Source organism: Rhineura floridana, chromosome 5 (assembly GCF_030035675.1).
Source record: "Rhineura floridana isolate rRhiFlo1 chromosome 5, rRhiFlo1.hap2, whole genome shotgun sequence".
Taxonomy (NCBI): domain Eukaryota; kingdom Metazoa; phylum Chordata; class Lepidosauria; order Squamata; family Rhineuridae; genus Rhineura; species Rhineura floridana.
In genome coordinates, this window is record NC_084484.1 from 44,896,289 (window position 1) to 44,920,264 (window position 23,976).

Consider the following 23,976-nt stretch of genomic DNA (forward strand, 5'->3'; position numbering starts at 1 on the left):
CCATTTGCTACCGGACCATGTTCAAGGTTCTAGTTTTAGTGTACAAAGCCCTATATACAGCTTGGGACCAGGATACCTGAAAGACAGTCTTACCCCTTATATACCCAGTCGATCACTGCGCACTGCAGGTGAGGGTCTCCTGCAGAAACCATCTTATTTGGATAAATTTTTTTAACATTGTTTTGTTTTAATGTATTTTAAGGTCTGTTTTTATGATGTTTCAAAGTGTTTTTAGCATTTCTGTGTGCCGCCCTGGGCTGCTGCTAGGAGGAAGAGTGGGATACAAATCAAATAATAAATAAATAAATAAATAATAAATATTGCCTGATCTGGCCCCAGGTTCCAACATATTCTGGTACTACACCAAGAAAGGCAACCTAGGGCTGGCTATTCAGATAAGCAGCACCTTAGTTCTAAGTGGGACAGAGTAAGTGGGTTTCCATAGAGGACATGGTTGGGAGAGGGCAAAACCTGCTTCTCACTCCTGAAATGGAGATCTCCACCGCAAGTGGCAGGTTTAACTGCCATTCTAAAGCATGCCTTTGTTTTCTTCCATAAGTGGTTAACTATTTAATTTTTGCAAACTGTATTGTTTTATTTATTTATTTATTATTTAATTTGTTTCCTGCCAGCAGGAGCCCAGGGCGGCAAACAAAGCGCTAAAATTTTATTGATGTATTGATGTATTATTGATGTTTTATTGATGTATCTCTATATTTGTGTTCTTTTGTAAGCTGCCTTGAGGGCCTTTTGGCTGAAAGGCGGGGTAGAAATATTAAAATCAAATCAAATCAAGTGAATGGCTGCCATTCATTCCTGGGAGGAAAATAAAGCCCTGTGCTTAGGTGATGTTGCAAGGGCCTCTCAGAAACTTTCCCCATCTGTTGAGCGATCTTCCCACTCACTGAAAACTTGGCTGTGGCGTATGAAGGCAGGGGAACCTTTTCATTGTTTATTTAAGTAACAAAACATACAGATTGATTAGTTTTTTAAAAACAACAACTATAAGCTGGTTATATAAAATAGTACAATATATTAATTAAAAATACAGATAACAGCATAAATCAATGATGCATTTATATATCAGGCACCATTTATCACAGGTTAGTGAATACTGTGTATCTTATTTTCATATGGCTAGGAAAGCCTTGTTAGATTTAAGCGTTTTGTGGCAGTGGCAAAACCACATTTGATACCCTGAGGTTCTTCAGTGATGAGAAATAACTGTTCAGTGCAGAAGGATTTCCTCCCCCCTCAAGCTCAAGAGAGAAATCACATTTTCCATGCAGCTGCAAACTTCCTTCTATGAGCAGCTGGCGCTGGCCACCCGATCCATCTTTGCTGAGTGACATAATAGGGAAAAGCAGCACTATCCATCTCAAGTGCGCAGGGTGAAAGCTATTTAGAGGCATAAATGTTCAGCACCACCAAAGCACTGGAGACAGAGCTTCAGCGAAGTGGAGAGTGCTTGAAAAGAAGCATCTGCCAAAGGGGGAAAACCTCCACTTTTTACATCCTGTCAACAGGTTTTTTAGGGAAACGTATATCAATGTAGCAGAAATGGCTGTTTTCCGTTGGTTAGGAATGTGTAAAATTCTTTTCTCATTTGTATGTGTTATTTTTTTTTCAAAGTGGAGAGAAGAACATCTTTGTTTCCAATCAGACCAAATCTTATTTAACCACTTCATTTTGTGTTGGTTGTTGGCACAGATTTTGGTCTTGTCTTTAATTATTGCTTTCTAATAGTTGTACTTTATACTTGTTAGCCACTCTGGGCTCCTGTGGGAGGAAGGATGGGGTATAAGAATGAATAAAAAGTAAAATAATGTTTTGCTAAAATCTTGACAAAGTTATTCTAGCTTTGCTAAACATTTCAACAGATGTTTGATTTATTTTATTTGAAGTAGCTCTACATTGCTTCTCTACTGAAATAATTCACAAAGCTGTTTACAAAATGTTGCAACACTCCCAACTCCCATAAAATGCCATAAAAAGGCTTGGTATTTTACACCACCAGCAGAGTGATCTAAGTCAAATGAAAAATTAGAGAAGGAAAGGCAGTAAAATAGCAACCATCAATCATCCTTTCAAACCTTGGAAATATTTAGGGCTGAGATTAACCCTCTCCCCTCTTCACAGGTAGGAAAAAGCAGAGCACCAGCCATGTTGCTTGAAAAAGTCCTCAGAGCGTTCAGAAATCCATCAGATTTCATCCATCTCTGGGAATGGATCAACTTGGTCCACTACTCATGTAGAGAAGGACTCAGAGCTAGGGATGGGATCTGTTGGCCAATGCCGGTTTGAAAACATTCTGTCAACCTAGCAGGCTGGCACTGATTCAAGTTTATTCTTCATCCACTAGCCACTGCTTTTACTGATCTGTGGGGGGGGTTTCATTCAGAAAAAAATATTGATATTAATATCGATATTTTGAAGGAAATATTGATAATATAAATTATCATTCTTAAAATCAACATTTTAGAGGCAGAAGATTTTCAAGATTAGCTACAGAAATTCACTATATTAAAATCCGATCCTCAACAATTGAGAATAAGCAAATTAATGGAAAATTTGGTACCAAAACCAAATTGGGTGGAATTCTAGCACATCCCTAGTCAGAACCAATCCAAAGCTCACCAGGGACTGATCTATCTATGACAAGGGGGTGATAATCACCACCCAAGCTCCAGTTTCTTCCCAGTCCCCCCATAACAAAGACAAGAACTAAAGTATAACCTGCAATATGTGTCTGAAAGAGTTCCATGGTTGCCATGGCAGCCATGAAGGCCTGAGCCAAAACAGTCAAAGTAGAACCTATTGCCTCAATGATAGCAGTGCTGGTGCCAGATGAGCCTGCCTGGGGAAGGCATAACCACTGAAAAGGCCTTCTCTCCAGTCACCACTCAAGAAATCTCTGAAGAACATTGAAAGGAAGACCTCCAAATATAATTTCTGGCCAGGTTCATGTGAAAAAAAGACCCACCCAAGTTCTAAGCTCTGGAGACCTTTAAAGGTCAAAACTAAACACACTAGGAACCAATGAAGCTATTTTAGTATGGACATATATGATCAAGCCAACATGATCCAGTTAGCTTTAAGCCATTGTGTTCTGAACCAGTTGAAATTTCTGAACAGTTTTCAAGGACAGCCTGCACTGTAGTAAATCAAAGCTATTCACATACCTTTTAGCAGTATCCTCCAAATTCATAGTATATTTGGTGGGAAATTTCTTTTGGGATAGATTCACGTAGTCCTGTGTAATTCAGTCTTTGAAAGGGTCCAACATATGTTATTTATTTTATTTCTATGAATACTTATGAAAATATCATGGGAGTATACAATAAAATCATTAAAGCATCTTAAAATGATAAGATCATACAATACAGAAAAAAGCTTGGTAAAACAAAAACATTTTCAGAAGGTGACAACATATCAGAATTGTAGCTGCCTGTCTGATTTCAAAGAGAACAGTGTTCTGAATTGCTGGTGATAGCACACTAAATGCTGTAGTCTGCATAGACACTAGAAGAATATGAGATGGCTGTGGGACTGTTACGCTTTCAGTTCCTCCTACCTTAACCTGTGACAGGTCTGCACAATTTATAAACATAGCCCAGCAACCATATATTAGTGGCCTGTCCAATGCTGCTTCTTTTTTGGCAATCCAAAACTGGTGGCACAACAGAAAGGACAGCCACCATTTGGTCTGCATTTGTCTTGGTGAGTCATATGTTGAACAGCTCTGCTTACATGTGTTGCCTACTTCTAAAGTAGAATTTTTATATACTTACACTTTTATCTAGATCAGCACCTTCCAAGCACATTTTGAACAATTAAGATCTGAATGTTTTCCTTATCAATCAGACAGAGACTTATAGATGGTGGGATGTGATTTCCATGTAGCTCCTAAGAATACTTTGAGTACCTTCCCACTGCTTCTATTCTGTGTATTAAACTATTATTTTATTGCTCTCTTTTTTGAGTGTTTTGTTTCAGGATTTCCTCCTCCAAGTGACTTATACAGGCTGAACTTCCTCTCTCACACAGTGGGAGTATGTCAGAATAAATGCTCATAAATGATTTGGGGACTTGTAGCCATGGAAGCAAATTTTACTCCTGCAGAGTGCAATGGCATGAGAATAAGACTGTAAGCTAGGTCACCGCATCCACGTGGTGTGAATTAGAAAAGGAGCAAAGGGGGGGGAAAGAGACAACTAGCTCAAAAACCTGGATACAAGGCAGAACCACTCACTTACTAGTCCCTCACATATTAGTATTTACAAACCATGCCTCAGTGGGTCCCAGTGAAAGAGGAGGTGCACTGTAGAAGGTGCCTTCTGAACTACAGCTAGCCCCTTTAGGATGCAAATAGTTCCAGTAAATGTATGAACAATGCTAGGATATGTGTCAGTTTCGTTCTGAAGAATGTTGGAGATGTCACAATTAACTATTAACATCTATATACAGAAAAAAATGGAAAAATGTTATACAGCTTATAGAAACTGTAACTGGAGGCAAATTACCAATGGATACAATCAGTATCCATTAGAAATATTTAAACTATCATTAATTGTCTGGTAATTTATTCATTGGAACTAAGATTATGATGCAGGGGCTGGGACAAATGTCACTCTTTGGTCTACTTCAGCTTGGCTAAGGTCTCTTGGGCATGATCTAACCATCCCTTTGCATCCCCTCTACAGTCGCTCCCTCTGGTTTGCATTGCTTTGTAGGCAGGAGTTTGCTGCTCCCAATACCCTCTCCCTGTTGGAAGCAGTGCTTGAGCTAGCAGAGTTTCTTGCACTGAGGTCCCATATTTATTTTCTTCCTAGAAGAAATAGATGCTTGTAGGGGGTGGGGCATTCACCTGGAAAACATCATGGGGGGCAGAGACTTAAACCCTTTATCTCCCCCACACCACAGTAGCAATCTGGCTTAAGGCACCCAAGAGCTGCCATTTCTGACAGGAACACCACCACACATTTCTCATCATGTTGAATTTGGCCCTGCGGAAGAAGCCAAAACCTCTGGCAAAAATAAGCCTCTCTGAAAGTGGGAACACAACATATTGATTATCTACAGACTTAGGGTTTCTGCTTTTTGTTTATAAATGTTCTGGGACATAGGTTTGAGTGTTTCTGAGCACTTATATTCACTTGAAGCCCTGCTGCTTACTCTTAGATCTATGGGGTCAAGCTGTAGAATTTCATGGTGGCGAAAAGTCACTCTGTGCATAGTCAGATGATCCCTTCTCTTTATCAGTATATCACATATTCCAGGTTTGAGGCTTGTTTTTGGAAGGGATGGTGACTGGGGAGAGTGTAGCTTCTTTAAAAATCATGACTTCTAAGCAGAATTCCATTACATTCTGATTATTCACAAATAAGCTGAAATCCAGGAAAACCTTTTGTTAGATTGCACCTTTTCAGATTTCAATTTTGTGTATGCTTGCTGTATCTCAGAGCTTACTGAACTCAGGGCTTGCATCTGGGTAAATGTACCTGGCTCATTTTGGCAAGTCACAAAGGAGAGAACACACAGTTCCTGTCTCCCTGATTGTTTTCACCATATGCTTTGATATCGTCATGAAAGTGCAGTTTACTGTGGTACAAGGGAATTATCAGTCCCCCTCCCCCCGGCCTTCCTCCTGTGCCTAACATAAAGAACTGAAACCACATTTTTGTAGCAGAAGAGCAAGTAATTGGGTTATCAAAAGAAACAAAGAGTTGGGGGGTAGGTCTTGTAGGGCATCTAGTCCAGCTGTCTGTTCAATGCAGGAAATCCAGACTTAGAACTTTCCCAACAGATGTCAGTCTTGCCTCTTAGGACTTCCAGCGAGGGAGGGCCCAATACCCCTCTAGGTAATCAGTTCTGTTGCGGAACTGCTTGTATTGTTTCTCCTAAATATTCAGCCAAAATCTACCCTCCTGTAACTAAGATCTAGTCCTGCCCTTTAGGCTATAGAGGGTGGTGGCTCTGGTGTCAGTGGGGCAGTGAATCTGAACTTTTAGTTTTAGTCCAAACTTTCAAGGAGCTGTCCAAGATGCTGAACATGTCCACTTCAGCCTTTCCTGACAGGTAGGGATGGAGGGATCTGTCCATTTCGGTTCTCTCTGTTTCTCATTTTTCCAATCTTCAATTCAGTTCTCCACATTTCCTCAAGACATTTTTTCAGCATTTTAGTGTGAATTTCTCTTAATAAACACATTTTGTATGCAGTATATTATTATTATTGCTGCTGCTGCTGCTGCTGCTGCTGCTGCTACTGTTTCAATTTGTATGCCGCTTTCCCACAAAATGTGGCTCACAACACAAGAGCAAAAAAACATATCAGTACATCATTACGGTCAAGTCTAATGCCATTTCATTTCAAAACAGAATATGACAATCCAAATACATAAGTTCATTTTGACAGTATGGACATTCTAACATTTTTAATTCATAGTAAAATAAACTTATCATTAAAACACATCAGTTTGTATCAGTTGGTTAAAATATATAAAACCAGAGTCAGATGTATATGCCATTACAGCCATCCACAAACCTGACAGAGTTATGACAGGAGGAAGGTGAGAGAAACCCAGCAGAACCTACACCTTGCTGCTGTGGCCTCCTGAAAAATGCCATCTGCAGGCTTCCTCGGGTGTCAACTGCTACCCCCTGCAAGGCCTTGGGTGCCAGCTGAAGCCAGTTGGGGCTAACAAGGATGAAGACAACTGCCAGACGGTGGGAAAGAGAGCTCCCTTCATGAGACCCCTCTAGCCAAGCCCCCCCCCCCAGTGTCAGGCTTCTTTTAACATGTGCTGGGGTGGGAGTAGTCGGGGGCCTGCCATTGAGGTAATACTGAGCAGGGGACGTAATAGTGGTGGGAGGCAGACTGGCCGTTACAGGGGAAGGGATATAAGACATCTTCGTGCTTGCATCCCTTCTGGTCCCCCTTTCAACCATCGGGACACTGGTAGCTGTGCTGGGAACTCCCTGGATCTTACTGTCCTGCTGATGAATGCAAGGTCAGTGACTAATAAAACCACTTTAATTCAGGACTTAATCCTGGATGAATGCGCTGACCTTGCTTGTATTACCGAAACCTGGCTAAATGACCAAGGCAGAGTAGGTCTCTCCCAGCTCTGCCCACCAGGTTTTGTGGCACTCCAGCAGCCTAGATCCAGGGGACGGGGAGGTGGGGTTGCAATTGTCTGCAGGGAATCTATCTCCCCTGTCAGGTACCCTGTCCCTAACAACTCCAGCTTTGAGTGTGTGTGCCTGGCGTTGGGTCAGGGTGACAGAGTGGGGATTCTGTTGGTGTACCATCTACCCCGCTGCCCAACAGTCTCCCTCCCTGAGCTGGTCTCAGCGTTGGTGTTGCAGTTCCCCAGGTTGGTGGTCCTGGGTGACTTCAGCATACATGCCGAGGTTAGACTTGCAGGCCCAGCTCAGGACTTCATGGCTGCCATGACAACCATGGGGCTGTCTCTAATATCATCTGGACCAACGCATGTGGCAGGACACACACTTGATCTTGTGTTCTGTTTGGCACAGGAAGAAGGTGATCTGAGGGTGGAGGGGTCCTTAGTGGCTCCGTTGTCATGGACAGATCACCACCTGACATGGTTTAGACTTTGTGCCCCCGGTAACCTTCACAGGGGTGAAGGGCCAATTAAGATAGTCTGCCCCCAGAGACTCATGGATCCAGATGGTTTCCTGAATGCTCTGGGGGATATTCCCAGCATGGCTGGCAATACTGCTGAAGCCTTGGTCAATCCCTGGAATACGGAGGTGACCTGGGCGGTGGACACTATTGCTCCAAAGCACCCTCTCCCACCAGGGAAGGCCTGTAATACACCTTGGTTTACTGAAACTTTGGGCCTGATGAAATGGCAGGGACGATGGCTAGAGCAATGATGGAGAAAACTCAGTCCGCTTCCGATCAAACACAGGCTAGAGCTCATTTTCAAGCCTATCATGTGGCGGTGATGGCAGTGAAAAAAGTGCACTTCTTTGCCACCATTGCATCTGCTCAGTGTCATCCGGCAATACTTTTCTGGGTGGTCTGGGGTCTTTTGGGCTCTGGCCCTACATTAGACTCTGAGCCCTCAGTCACTCGCTGTGACATGTTTGCAAGGCACTTTGCAGATAAAATTGCTCACATTTGGACTGTCTACAGTTGTGCCAGATGTCCCCGAAGCTTCCTCTGGTCATTTTTCTATGAATACTTTTCAGCTTGTAAAGCCTGAGAATGTGGACAGGATTCTGGGAGAATCTAGGGCGACTACTTGTTCCCTTGACCCTTGCCCATCCTGGTTAATCATACCTGCCAGAGGGGGAGTGGCTGACTGGTTGGCATATTTAATTAACACCTCCCTAAGGGAAGGTTCTATGCCAACATTGTTGAAGGAGGCTGTGATAAGACCTTTGTTAAAAAAAGCCTCCATTAGACCCTGCGGATCTTAACAACTTCCGCCCAGTCTCTAATCTCCCCTTTCTGGGCAAGATAATTGAGAGGATAGTGGCTGCTCAGCTCCAAGTTCTCATGGATGAATCGGACTATCTAGACCCTTTTCAATCAGGCTTCAGGCCTGGTCATGGGACAGACACTGCCTTTGTTGCCCTGCTTGATGACCTACGCCGGGCATCAGACAGGGAGAGTGCATCCCTGTTGGTGCTACTGGACGTCTCGGCAGCCTTCAATACGATCGACCACAGTATCCTTCTGGGCCGTCTAGCTGGGATGAGATTGGGAGGCACTGTTTTATGGTGGCTCCAGTCCTACCTGATGGACAGGACCCAGAAAGTGGTGCTGGGAGACTACTGCTCAACCCCCTGGCTGTTGGCCTATGGGGTACCACAAGGTTCCATTCTGTCTTCCATGCTCTTTAACATTTATATGAAACTGCTGGGAGAGGTCATCAGGAGATTTGGAGTACAATGTCATCAATATGCTGATGACACTCAGCTCTATCTCTCCCTACCACCTGATTGCAGGGAGGGAGTGCTCATCCTAAATTGGTGCCTGGAGGCTGTGAAGGGCTGGATGTGGGCTAACAAACTGAAACTTAATCCACACACTGCTGGTCAAGGGAAAAACTGCACCAGGGACGGGGTTGCAACCTGTTCTGGATGGGATTGCATTCCCCTTGAGGGAGCAGGTGAGCAGTTTGGGAGTCCTCCTGGATCCTGCCTTGCTGCTTGAATATCAGGTGGCTATGGTAGCCAAGAGTGCTTTTGGCCAACTCAAACTGGTCTACCAGCTGCATCCGTTCCTGGAGGCAGTTAACTTGGCCACAGTGACACATGCATTGGTGACATAGAGGGTTGATTACTGTAACGCACTCTATGTAGGGCTGCCTTTGAAAATGGTTCGGAAATTGCAGTTGGTTCAAAATGCAGCAGCCAGAATGTTAACTGGAGCATGGCGCAGGGAGCATATCACCCCTGTGCTTTATTGACTCCGCTGGTTCCCAATTTGTTTCTGGGCCTAATTCAAAGTGCTGGTTCTGACCTTTAAAACCCTAAACGGCCTTGGATCAATATACCTGAGGGACTGCTTACGCCCATATGTACCTGCCCGGGATTTAAGATCATCTGCCTCTGGTCTCCTCTGCATGCCTGGAATAAAAGATGTTAGACTGACATGCATGTGGAAGAGAGCTTTTTCAGCTGTGGCTCCCAAACTTTGGAATACCCTACCCCAAGAAGTCCGCTCTGCTCCCTCCCTGTTGGTTTTCCGGAGACTTCTGAAAACGATCTTGTTCCGGAGAGCCTTTGGCAAGGACTCGAAGGTATAGCATGACACTGATTTTATGCCTTCGACGTTAAATTTTACCTTTGTAGTCCCTTTAGTACCACCCCCTATATATATGTATATATGTGTGCATGTGTATAGTATTTTATGTATTTTAATTGTGTTTTATGTATTTTAATTTATTTTAATGTTTTTGTGATTTGACTGTTTACAATTTTATTATGTGTGTGTTTGATTTTATTTTTGTAAACTGCCCTGAGGGTAGAAGGGCGGGATAGAAATATCTTAAATAAATAAAATAATAAATAAATGACAGCTGTGGTTGGGGATGTGAAATTGTTCATATCTCCTAAGATGGAGGGGATCTCTCTCTCTCTCTCTCTCTCTCTCTCTCTCTCTCTCTCTCTCTCACACACACACACACACACACACACACACACACACACACACACACAAGCATGCATGTGCACACAAACACTTGTACCTCACGTAGTCACCAGTGAATGTAAATCAAGCCCAACCCCAACCGTATGAACCAGTGATTCCCAATGTGGGTGGTAGTGCCCCCCTGGGGGGCGTTACAGCCTTTCAGGGGGGTGTTGGCATGACTACAAACTTTAGGGGGTGTTTGGGTTCATTAGGGGGCATTAACATTTGGCAGTCTGATGCAACAGTTGAAGCATTTAAGTTTAAATTTTATTTAATACACAAATCATTAATTTTTAAACTGTTAGAATGTATTTAATAGTCTCAATTCATGGAAATAACAATATAAATAGTGTGTGGTCTTTAGTAAAGAAATTCTGAATAGCGACCAGTGTCATATCAAGGAATGGGAATATTAGCCACACCCCGGCACTAGGTAATGTTCCGATGCTGTCTTGAGGGATGTTGGAACCAATCACGAGACAGTGTTTGATAAGCTGGGTGTATTGGTGGAGGGCGCATTCTTCTAACGGATGAGTGCCGTGTGCAAATGGGTGACGCAGACAGTCAGTTATTCGCTGGTTTTCTTCAGGAACGGGATATACTCGCTACCCATTGTTTCTGTGATGTTTAAATGAACTTGTTTAATGAAACAATGCCGGTAAACTGAATGAGTTTGTTGTTAAGTGTATTAAGTATAATAGGAAGCATTGGCATATACTTAATCTGAGGGGGGCGTTGGGCACAAAAACATTTTACAAAGGGGCATTGGGTCAAAAAAGGTTGGGTAACACTGGTATGAACAAATCCTTGACTAATGTTCAGATTTTTGCAAGCAATTTATTCTAATATAATGCATATTTGTATGTTATTTTCACTAATATATTCATTTTATGCATACTTTTGCATAGTATTTGCATTTTTGTAAACATTGGTTAGTTGGAGAATTGCACCACAAAATTCACATACGGGCAAATTTCAAATGATGGCTGTGTTTCAATTCTCATATTGTTTCAGAAAGTGCAAATTTAATAGATTAACCTTTAAATGCTAACCGAATTGCATTTTCCCCTCATCCCTACTCATAGGGCTTGTTTTCTATACCACTGACTATCTTTGTTGTCCTCTTCTGAACCCATGCCATTTTGGGATATAGAGGAAACTAGACACATTGGCCCTGCTAAGGTTTTACTATTTATTTATTATTTGCTTTATATCCTGCTCTTCCTCCCAGCAGGAGCCCAGGGCAGCTCTACTAGTGCAGAAAAAAAATGAAACTATGACTTCCTATGGCTTGAACCCTGCTTAATGTCTCTATGTCAGCTTATAAGGTGCAGGGAACAGGGCCTGAAAAATGGTGGACTACATGCATAGGCTCTAAAGCTTTAGGGGTGTTTGATAGTCTGTAATAGGCGTTGCTTTGGACTGAGAAGCTGAAAAACCAAATTTCTACCTGTACTCAGTTAAACACTCAGGCACATCATTCTGTAGTGTGAGGGAGGATTCTAAGTGTTGAAGGCTTCATTACTCTTAGAAATAAAAACTGAACTTCCTTCTGAGTAAACTGAGTTAGGATTGGTTCTGAGGTTGCAGTCCTATCAACAGGTACTCTCATCAATAATTATGAAACCAGTTAAATTCAATTCACGCTTTCAATATGGCTTGCGTAGAATTGTGGCCTGAATCTTGCTTATATTGAGGAAGAGGATGTTTCTTTCAAACTAGAGCTAAACTGTTCAGCAGTGGTGATGAACCTTTGGCCCTCCAGATGCTGTTGGACTCCAGCTCCCCTCAGTTCTAGCCAGCATGCCAATGGTAAGGGATGAAGGGAATTGTAGTCCAGCAATATCTGGAGGTTCACAGGTTACCCCCTCTACAGTTTAGGGAGGGCATTTTGTTTTTAGTTCACAACTGCAGAAAGGTCAGGCTCCACCCATCCACAGTGCACTTTGTTGTGATCTAAGACTCATAGAAGAAAGGCAGGCAGAGCAAAGTGCTAAGTGCATTGATAGTGCTGTATAAGGAATGATAAATAATAATTCTTAAAAATTATACAAGACATGCCATTCTTTCCTGAAACAAGAAATGAATACATAAGATAGTTCCACCATTCCTTCCCTAGTGAAGAAGCAAAAATGAAGCATTTGGTAGAAAAATGTCCCAAACTTATGTACGTGGATCTCATAATCAGCAAACAATTTGCATAATATACAAATTAGATTGCCCACATTTGTAGGACTGGGATAGTGCAACCCTAGATATGGATTTCTGTTTTTTTGGGGGGGGGAGCATTCCGTCTTTCTTTCCAGCTCTTCCTTGGGTATGCCAACAATTGTTGTTAGGGAATTTCATTTGTATTGCAGAGGACATTTCATTTTGTGTTCCTGTCCCATCCTCAAGGGCCAATTCAAACATTTATTCTGGACCATTTCAATGAGACCTCGTTCACTAAAAGGAGCCGTAGAAATTATTGTGTTAATAATTCTTCTTAGACTTTATGCAGTGCTTGCAAGGGTTCCAGAACTTCATGTACATTTATCTTGCAATCCTTAAAACAGCCATAGAAGCTAGGTCACTATTGTTATTGCCAGATTGCGAGTGGCGGGATGGGGAGAGAGAGAGCTGAGAAAGAGAGAAGCTGCTTAGTGAGTTCATGGCAGAGAAAAGATCCAAACAAGACCCTACTGCTTCATAACCAGTCTTTTATAGTACAATCCTATGCATGTGTACTCAGAAGTCAGTTCCAGGTAAACTGTATAGAAATGCAGCCTTAGCCACTATACTGTCCCATTATTAGGGATACAGGTCTAAATTCATGGGCAATTTGGTTTATTTGGTAGATTATACATATTTTTATACATTTTTTACATTCATAAATTTTTGAAGACAATTTGGTTCTGCCCCATTTACTGTAATATGGAATAACAAAAAATGAAGATGGCCCTTCCTTCTAACAATAAGTGGTAACTTACCATTTAATAAACCAAAAGCTATCTCATACCTCCTGTATCTCAAAAAAGCACATACATTAATGTTTTGCTAAAATACCAATAGTTTTAAATTTAATCAATTGATTGATTATATGGTTAAAATCAGATCATTATTCAGTTTAACAATCTTTAAATAATGGCCAGCCCTAGAAATTACAGATGTTGATACCTTTTAAGGCAAAACACCACAACACCTTGATCTAGAAAATTCCATGTTACTCTAAACATTTAGATGTGTGTTCATTTTGTATAACTATTTATTTTATATTGTCATCAAGTCTTGTAGTGGAAATGGAATATGTACCCATGAAAACTGCACTGAAGACTCAAATATGAACACAGTATTATTGAGTACAATGAAGAGCCTTTGTCTTAGTCCTCAATCTGTAAAACTGGGGTGATATAAGGATACGTTCAAAATTGCAAAGCACTCTGTTACAGGCTTTGGATCTGTTATATAGATCAATAGACCAGTGTTGAAATTGGACCCCAAATGCTTTATGTAAAACTAAATTTCTACTTTGTTCCTTGCTGCAGCTGAGAAAGTATGAATTCAGAATGAAAAGAGTTAGAGAAAATTTGCCCATTATAGAAATGTAAGGAAATTATGGTGTTTCTGTAGGAACACTTCTTACTCACTTTTTCCTTTGGCATTCTGCAGGGGGTTAAAAGTGGGCAGAAATTCCTATGAATTATATATTGTAGTTCAACTTCTAGCACACTGTGTTTAAATCTAAACTAACCGTTTAGAAAGAAGCTTCTATTATCCTCTGTAGGCATCTGGAAATTGGTTCAAATACATGTAATTAATGATCTTGGCAATGTGGATAAGGGTTATATTCAATGTTATTCTTTGTACCAGCCATTTCTGCAGCTTTCCCCATTTTTTTTTAAACGGGACAATAGTGAATGGCACAATAATAATATCATATGGGGGTACAATAAATGGGCCCAAATGCCAATGTCTGTACTATGCGTTACTTTGTCCTTAAGCAAGCTGAACATCTGTGGGCAGAAACAATAACTTTGGCCTATCTCAGCAGTGCAACTTTCTTTCTTTCTTTCTTTCTTTCTTTCTTTCTTTCTTTCTTTCTTTCTTTCTTTCTTTCTTTCTTTCTTTCTTTCTTTCTTTCTTTCTTTCTCCAAAATAAAAGTCAGCTTAGAGAGATTAGCATTCTGAGCATTTGTATTTGCCTAGTACAATTTAGAATGTTTAGGATCTAGATTTGACATACTTTGGATTGACAAATATGTAATGCAAGTGTACCGTGTGCATTATATTCTGTGAAAAAGGAAACTTTTGCCAGTGGTAACCATGCAGCACCTCTGATTGGAATAGCTGACATTCCGTTAGGGAGACTAACAATGCAATCCTTTACATTTTCTTAGAAAGAAGCCCCACCGAATTTGATGGGGCTTGCTCTCAGATAAATGTGTTTAGGATTGCAGCCTGACTGGCTATCAGTGGTGCCCAAACAGCAAGGATTTTAGTACTTTTTAATTTAAATGATTGAGAAGGATTTTAATTTTCTAAGGAGATGTTTCTGCTGGTGCATTCCTTATAACACGTATCTTAGCCACAAGTTGGGCCCAGGAAGCAGCTGATTCCAAAAAACTGCAGGACTGTATTGGTTTTTTCCCTCCATCTGCTGTCCCACAGGACTTGTCTTCAAGCAGGACCAGGAGGGCAGTGTGTTTTAAGGTGGCCAGATACAAAAGGAGACAGGACTACAATGTCTTCATTGTTGTGCAGAAAAGGGAATTTCAGCAGTTGTGGATGGCTTACATGGTATACCTACCAAAGAGGCAGAAGCCCTGTCCTCATTTGCATCTGGCCATTCTATTGTTTTCCTCAGTACTTGAGTGTGGGTGTTTGTCTGTTGTTGTTGTTGTTGTCATTATTGTTATCATTATCATTATAATTATTTTATTTATATCCCACCCTTCCTCCCAGCAGGAGCCCAGGGAGGCAAACAAAAGCAGTAAAAACATTAAAACATCATAAAAACAAACATTAAAACACATTAAAACAAAACATCTTCAAAAATATTACTTTAAAAAAGCTATGAAAACATCTTCTAAGATTAAAAAACATTAAAAAAAAAGTTTAGGAACATATTAAAAAGCAATTCCAGCATAGACACAAACTGGGATAGGTTTCAACTTAAAAGGCTTGTTGAAAGAGGAAAGTCTTTAAAAGGCACCGAAAAGATAACAGACATGGTGCCTGCCTAATATTTAAGTGGAGGGAATTCCACAGGGTAGGTGCTGCCATACTAAAGGTCCGTTCCCTATGTTGTGCAGAACGGACCTCCTGATAAGATGGTATCTGTAGGAGGCCCTCACCTGCAGAGCGCAGTGATCGACTGGGTATAAGGGGTAAGATGGTCTTTCAGGTATCCTGGTCCCGAGCTGTATAGGGCTTTGTACACCAAAACCAGAACCTTGAACTTGGCCCGGTAGCAAATGGGCAGCCAGTGCAATTCTTTCAGCAGCGGGGTGACATGTTGGCGATACCCTGACCCAGTGAGCATACTTGCCGCCACATTTTGCACCAGCTGCAACTTCTGGACCAACCTCAAGGCAGCTGCGCATAGAGAGCATTATAGTAATCCAACCTGGAGGTTACCAATGTGTGGACAACAGTGGTCAGGCTATCCTGCTCCAGAAACGGCTGCAGCTGTCTTACCAGCCGAAGCTGGTAAAAGGCATTCTTAGCCACTGAGGTCACCTGGGCCTCTAGCAACAAAGATGGATCCAGGAGCACCTCCAGACTATGAACCTGCTTTTTCAGAGGGAGTACGACCCCATCCAAAGCAGGCAAGTGACCAATTATCCAAACTCGGGAACCACCAACCCACAGCATCTCCATCTTGCTACGATTGAGAGTCAGTTTACTGGCCCTGAACCAGCCCACCACCGAGTCCAGGCACCAGTCCAGGGCTTGTGCAGCCTCTTTGATTCAGATATGCCCCCGTCCCCAGTATTGCCTCTAACTTGCAAGACAAGTGGGCAATATGTGTGTGGTGAGATTTTCTTACCTTGGAGAAGTTAATTATTTTTCCTGTTGCTCATGTTGTAATCACAATTTCAGGAATGAGGAAGAGTCTCAGTATTTACTGATTAAACAGCTAGTGCCATTGTGTCACTGCTGCAAAACAGAAGACCCTAGCAAAAAGCAGCTAATGTCCCTTCTGGATCAGTTTGTTGCAGAATTATAAATAGCTTATTCTGAACAGCAGAAAGCCTACAAACTGGGTTGCAGAATAACTAGAGTTGCTGGTGCCATCTTGTACAAGAAAAATGCTCCATATCCCTCCCGCCCCCCAAAAAATCAAATGCATTTTGTAATGGGGTTTCTTGAACTGTGAGACTAAAGCTGCTGTTTCCAGATGTCACACCAGAAACATTCTGGGTTCCCCATCTCCAGACTGCATCTGTCTTCAATTAAGTTAAAACTGAACTGCACCATAAATTTTTTGGTTCTGCATTGAGTGTTAATTTCCACTGTGTTATGAAGAGTGGTGTATGAATTAGTGCAAAGCCCTCTTTTGCTGAAAACTTTTGACTTGTACCGTGATGTAGCATTTTATGCCTATGAAACTTATAACTACTAAAATAAAAGATATCTAAAATAAAGATGTCTATTTATTGTGCTGTACCTACCCTAAACTGGCCAGTTCAGTTTCATATTTGTCTCCTCGTTTTGTGTCTGTTTTTAGTGTTGGAAAGCTAACTTACTGTGGTGCCACAGGCTGTTGGTTCACCAAAACGCCCAGGAGCAAGACATGGGGAGGGGGGACTCCTGTATAACACGTGCATTCTGTTATTAGAAAATGTGTACACTATTGAAATAACCCAGAATAAAAAGTGGATTTAGAATGTACTTGACCTGTCCTTTCTTCATGTAACAAGAGAGTGCTCAGCTTCCACTTAACTATTACTGGAAGGTAAAGACATTTAATAAACATCCTCTGTTTAGCATATCTAAACGAATAGTTTAATTCTATTTTAATTGTATATTTTTGTATGTTTTTTACCTATATGTAGTTTTTATTTGTAAGCCACCCTGAGTTCCAGTTCTGGAAAAAGGGCGGGGTAAAAATAAAGACTCATTCATTCATATTACAGAGAAATAGAGCTGGGCATCATCAGCATACTGCTGACACCTTGCCCCAAATCTCCTGATGACCTCTCCCAAGGGCTTCATATAGATGTTAAACCCACAGTGCCTCCGTCCTGCTAGGATTCAGACTCAGTTTATTGGCCCCCATCCAGCCCACCACCGAGTCCAGGCAGCGGTCGAGGGCTTGCACGGCCTCTCCCAATTCAGATGTTATGGAGAAATAGAGCTGGGTATTGTCAGCATACTGCTGACACCTTGCCCCAAATCTCCTGATGACCACTCCCAAGAGCTTCATATAGATGTTAAACAGCATGTGGGACAAGATGGTACCCTGTGGTACCCCACAGCACAACTGCTAGAGGGCCAAAAGACAGTCACCCAATGCTATTCTCTGAGAACAACCTTGGAGATAGGATCAGAACCACTGTAAAACAGTGCCTCCAATACCCATCTCACCAAGTCAGCCCAGAAGGATACCATGGTCAACGGTATCAAAAGCTGCTGAGAGATCAAGTAAGAATAACAGGGTCGCACTCCCCCTGTCCTTCTCCCAATAAAGGTCATCCATCAGGGCAATGAAGGCCGATTCAGTCCGATAACCAGGCCTGAACCCAAACTAGGATGGGTCAAGATAATCTGTTTCATCCAAGAGTACCTGCAATTGCTGCGCCAAAACCCTCTGAATCACCTTCCCTAAAAAGGGGGTATTTGCGACCGGTCGGTAGTTGTCACAAACCAATGGGTGCAGGGTGGGCTTTTTCAGGAGTGGTCGGATCACCGCTTCTTTCAAGGTGGCTGGAACCACTCCCTCCCACAATGATGCACTGACCACACCCTGGATCCACTCAGTCAACCCCCAAGAAGGGCAAGGGTCAAGAGGACATGTTGCTGGCCGTATCAATGCAAGCACTTTGTCTATGTCATCAGGCCGCATCAACTGAAACCATTCCCAAGACATTGCAGCAGACGTTGCACTGGACACATCATTGAGGACTACAGTAGATGTAGATGGGGCATCAAGACTGCTATGGAAGCGAGCAACTTTACCCTCAAAGCACCTTGCAAACAATTCACAGTGGGCCTCCAAAGTATCTAAAACTCCATTTCCTGGAGATGATGTCAACAGACCCCTGACAATACAGAAAAGGTCCACTGGACGACTGCTTGAGGATGCGATGAAGGCAGAGAAGTGGACCTTCTTTGCTGCCCTCACCTTCACACAGTAGGCATGGTTATGATGTTTTACTTGTGCCTGATCAGCCTGACAGCACGTCTTTCGCCACTTGCACTCTAGCCATCATCCAGCGTGTTTCATTGCCCATAGCTCACTGGTGTACCAAGGTGCAAACCTGGCTCCACAGTGCCGGAGAGGGTGCTTGGGGGCAACCATGTCAAGAGCCCAACGTGCCTTGCTGTTCCACAGTGTGACAAGGGCTTCAACAGAGTCATCTGCTGTATCTACTGGGAACTCCCCCAGGGCATTCAGGAATCCCATGGATTCCATTGGGCTCCAGGGGCAGACCATCTTAATATGTCCACCCCCCCTGCAGGGAAGGATTGGAGCCATAAGTCTAAACTTTGCCAGGAAGTGGTCTGACCATGACAATGGGGTGACATCCATCCCCCCATCTCCAGACCACCCCTTCCTCCATCTGGAGCAAAAAACAAGTCGAGGGTGTGCCCTGCCCTGTGTGTTGGGCCAGTGACAACTTGAGACAGCCCCATGTTCGTCATGGAGGCCATGAAGTCCCGAGTCAGAACAGTAGAGGCAGCCTCCGCATGGACATTGAAATCACCCAGCACTATCGTTCTGGGATCCTCCAACGCCACAGCCGAGATGGCCTCTGCCAGCTTGGTCAGAGAAGCTGCCGGGCAGCAGGGTGGACGATAAACCAGCAGCAACTCTAGTTTACTGTCTCCTCGGCCCAACACCAGGTGCAGGCCCTCACAGCCAGCTCCAAGTCTAGTCTAGTAGAGTTAGGGAACCTCAGGTCCAAAGGCCAAATGTGACCCTCCAGGCCTCTCTATCTGGCCCTCCCCAGGGCACACCCACTCTCCCCAGGCCACACCCCACATTGGCCCTGCTTCACATCTGACTGTTTTTACCTGGCTAGGATCTGTTCTTGAACTCTGATAATGCCTCTTGCTCATCTGGTTGGAAAATAGAGAGGAATTAGTGTGTGCGTACTGTACAAAAGTAAAATTAAAATCTGTTGCTCCACCCACTTTTGATTCTGGCCCTGCCCACCAATGGTATTTGCCTCTCAAAAGGCTGCCCACAAAGGAACATGGCCCTCGGTCTGGAAAAGGTTTCCCACGTTTGGCCTCTTTAGTACACCAAATGCAATGAAAAGGTTAGAAAAGTTATGAAATATGTTTAAACCAAGTGTGGGGAAACCTTTGGCCCTCCAGATGTTGCTGAACTACAACTCCCATCATCCCTGGCAATTGGCCACAATTGCTGGGGCTGATGGGAGTTATCATTCAGCAATATCTGCCAGGCACCCTGTTGGCTAAACATTATGATAAGCAACCATTGAGGAAGCAGCAGTGCAACTGTGGAAGTGGAGCTGAACTAGCCATATCTGGTTTAGAGTATTTTTCATATCTTGGTTCATTGCTGCAAAAGTGTAGCTCTAGTGGCTGTTCTTTATAAAATGGTACCAGGGTCCTCATCCTCTCACCTAGGTTTGCGTGAGGAAAAGATGGAATCCATTGCTATTGTCTAGGAGTGGGTGAAATCTGTCCCTTTACTTAATGGGCATTTTCCACTTTGCCTCTGCATGCTATCTGATATTTGTGGAAAGTCTGCAGAGTACTTTGGATATCCTTGCTTTTCTGCACAATTTCTGTGCATGTGGGATTCTTGTTCTGCTTATTTTCCTCTGGAAAGGATGGGGATCCTCCTCCCGCTTTGGTTGCACACTAATGGCAGCCAATGGTCTCTCCAAGCAAGCCAGTTTGCAGACCTCCACTCATAACCAAGGTTGGAGGCTCTGGACAGATAGCCTCTTGATACATCAAGTGTCAGAAATGCCATTGAATTGCCTCCATCATAACAGAGACTTCCCTGAAGTTTGTAATTAATTCTTGGCTATATTAGGGACTGAACACAATTTTCTGAAATATTTATTCCCTAGCTTGAAATACAATATGAGTATTTGAGCATATTTGATCCGAGATCAGGCACCAAAGCCATCTGTTGTAGGTACATACACAACAGTTCTTTAATGCAAAACCTTTTGCTTGATCATTTCATGCAAATGTCTAAAATGCTTGCTGTTCCCCATCAAGATCTAAAACCCTCTCTCGTTCCCAGCTGGTTTTGTTTGGGGGAGAGGGTGGCAGTTGAATGTCCATGAGGCTTTCTGCCATTGCTGGTGGTCTGAACCAATATCTCTAGGGGCAGTGTACAGTAAAAATAGCCAGTCATTGTAATGACTCTTTTGTATTGCTTTCACATGTTGTTATGTTGCTGTACGCTGCTCTGAGGTTTTGCAAGACGGTAATATATCAATATTTTTATAAATAAAATTTTTTAAAGGTGGATGCACATGGCACTGTCAATGTGCATTGTCCAGCATCTCAAGAAAGTAGAAAACTCTCAGAGAGTAGATGAGAGGAAAAAAAAAAACTCCAGGAAAGTTTGGGAAGGTCTGTAGCTCAGTGGCGGAGCATCTGCTTTGCATGCAGAAGGAGGTCTCAGGTTCAATCTCTGGCATCTCGGAGACTCCTGCCAGAAACCCTAGAGAGCTACTGCCAGTCGGTGTAAACAGTGCTCAGCTAGATGAACTGAAGGTCTGGCTCAGAAAAAAGCAGCTTCCTAGGTTGCAAATGCTGAGTTGGTTCAAAAAGTCAGCCGAGGGGATTTTGTCCATCATTCATCTGCACTCCTCTTACTTGCCAAAAGTATAGCTATCACCCTAAAGTATGTTAATTGTTTCTGTAGGTCCTTTGTACTTTTAAAAAGAATTTAGGACGTTTCTGATTTTCACTTTTTCCTTCTGTATCCGGGTTGCTATGGTAAACCTATTCTGGTGAAGAGAGGAATGCTGTTCAACTTTACATGAGCCTCTAATTGCTCAAATAATCAGTGCAGGTACATTGAAAGTATGGCTATCACAAGGTGAAGCCAGAGGAGAAAGCCAGCCCAAGTGGGCCTGCTGTTATTTCCACACCAGACACATTTGATAAAATAGGACAGCGACTGAAATGATCTCAATCTGGGTCCTGAAAATGGTTTCTCCTCTTTTGTTGTTGTTGGGCTTTCTTTGGTCCATTGAGCCAGCCTCTTTTATAGAGTGACTTGAAATTGAGTCCTGTGATGTGCAACTAAGCTTTTCTGTCTGTCCATCAAGCAAATTGGCTGCTTTGGATGGGGGGAGGGGGGAATGGGGAATGGGGGAGGAGGTGAATAAAAATGATGGTGAAGAATGTTGCAGTAGAGTGGGCAGTACAGTATACTCTGCACTTCAGCAGAAATAGAAAAGATTGAATGGATTGGCTTCCATTTTTCTTTGTAGCCACTAAGTTGTAAACAAGGGCTTGTATCTAATGTAGTAAATAAGTAACTCATTCTGTTAGCACAAGGAGTTACACTTGCACAATGGAAGTTCCCCATCTCCTCTCTCCTTGCCCTATGTATCCGCTATATCTGTTCTGGGTTTTCCCCAAAACTCTCCAGAGCAGATTTGGGAGAGTGCATGGGGCATGCCCAGGGGGAGGAGAGGAGAGGGGAGTTCCATTGTGCCAGTATAAATCCTTGCACTAATGGAATGTGTGCATTGGATACTGCCCTGAGCATTTTTTTATAGTCACTGCATTGTATTGCACATAAGAAGCGAGTCTAATGTCTGTACATGTAGACCTGTATCTGTTGTTGTTTTTTATTGTTCCCTTTCCAAATGTTTTAGAATCATCAGAATAAACCTGCATTAGATGCAATGTCAGAACATTTAATTTTAACACTCAGAGATAGAATACAGATTTAAATATAGCTTCTCCAGTGTGGGAATGTATTGGCTGGCTGACTGGCTGAAGTCCTTTGGGAGAATTTCTGCACCTTTCCGTGCGATGTTTTTCCTCTGATCATCTGAACTGCATCAACTGGTTAGGGGTGGAGCAAGGAAGCAAGACTGGTAGGTAATGAACATAAGAACATTAAGAAGAGCCTGCTGGATCAGACCAATTGCCCATCTAGTCCAGTGTCCTCTTCTCACAGCAGCCAACCAGATGTCTATGGGAAGCCTGCAAGCAGGACCCAAATGCAACAGCACTGTAGCCCCATCTGTGATTCCCAGCAACTGGTGTACAGAGTCATGCTGCCTCTGTTAGTGGAGGTAGAACCTAGCCATGTGCTTAATAACCATTGATAGCTTTATCCTCTGTTAATTTGTGTAATCCACTTTTAGAGCCATTCAAGTTGGTGGCCATCACTACTTCCTGTGGGAGTGAATTCCAACTATGCACTGTATGAAGAAGTACTTTCTTCTTCACTCTTGGCCACAGTTATATAGAGAAATGTTAGTGTGAACTGAGTAGTCATGCCCTCAGGCTTCCAAGTATCAGGCATTCCAAATACAGAATGTGGTACGGAAAGAATTCATGAGAAGCGACTACCATGCCGCTTCCTTACGAAGATGGAGTGCCCATAGCTCAGTGGATGAGCACCTGCTTTACATGCAGGAGGTTCCATGTCCAATCCTGGGCATCTCCAGTTAAAAGGACCAAGTATCAGGGGATGGAAAAAACCTGCCTGAGACCTGGGAGAGCCACTTCCGGTAGACACACTGGGCTAAATGGACAACCAGCCTGATCTGGGATAAGGCAGCTTCCTCTGCTCATAGCATATGAAGGTACCTTAAATACAGCTGCCTTTCTAGAAGCCCTCCTTTTAAAACTATTGCATTTATATTTCAGGCTAATGCTTATATGTCTTTACTAGTTCCTTTGACTGTTAATGGGAATTTGATGTTGACTGTTGCATGTGACTAATGGGTGCTTATTCTTACAGGGAATTGTGAATGTGGGCAGTGCACTTGCTTCCCTCCAGGAGAGTCCAAAATATATGGCAAAATCTGCGAGTGTGATGATCGACAGTGTGAAGACATAGACGGCAACATCTGCAATGGTACGTTGTTGTCCTTAGATTACAGCAAGATGTCCAGCATAATGCACATTTTCCATTCCTTTCATAAGTCAAGACTCCTTACATGAAAACAAGCAAACAACTTCCTACAAGTCTGCTGTCCAACAGTCCCCAAGTGCAAACGTTATGCAAAGTCAATACTGGGAACAAATGCATTACGCTGAAGGGGACCAAAGAGCAACCCACCACAGTCAGGAATTGCCATATAATTAGTTTAAAGAACCCTGATAGTTTTTAAAATCAACATTAGGGGGGAAATGGGGAGGATTGACTCAAGGATCTGTAGTCTGAATGAGGTTGCTTCCAGTCAACCTGTTTATTGAACATTCATCCTGATTTGTTTGCACAAATCTTGCTGAGAGGTTAGACAATGTTGGCCAGTTATTGAGAATTCATTCTGATTTGTTTGCAGGGAGGTTAGATGACATCCCATCAATCATGTGTCATCCCAAACTTTCCAGCACATTTCCCCATCACTTTCCTTATTGCAAAAAGTCTCATTTGTGGGGGAAGCAGGTTTGTTGCACAAGAACTCCAGATCAGA

The 23,976-nt window shown here is 42.8% G+C and overlaps 1 protein-coding gene across 3 annotated transcripts in view; it reads left to right on the top strand.

The window, feature by feature from the left end:
* ITGBL1 (integrin subunit beta like 1) overlaps positions 1 to 23,976 on the top strand; it is a 256,018-nt gene that overhangs the window by 195,651 nt on the left and 36,391 nt on the right. For all 3 annotated transcript variants that reach the window (XR_009762710.1, XR_009762711.1, XM_061626598.1), the window contains exon 8: positions 23,298 to 23,414. Coding sequence is in view for 1 of the 3 variants with exons in the window: in XM_061626598.1 (XP_061482582.1) it covers positions 23,298 to 23,414 (117 nt within the window). In the remaining 2 variants the exon portion in view is untranslated. The remainder of the gene's footprint in view (positions 1 to 23,297; positions 23,415 to 23,976) is intronic.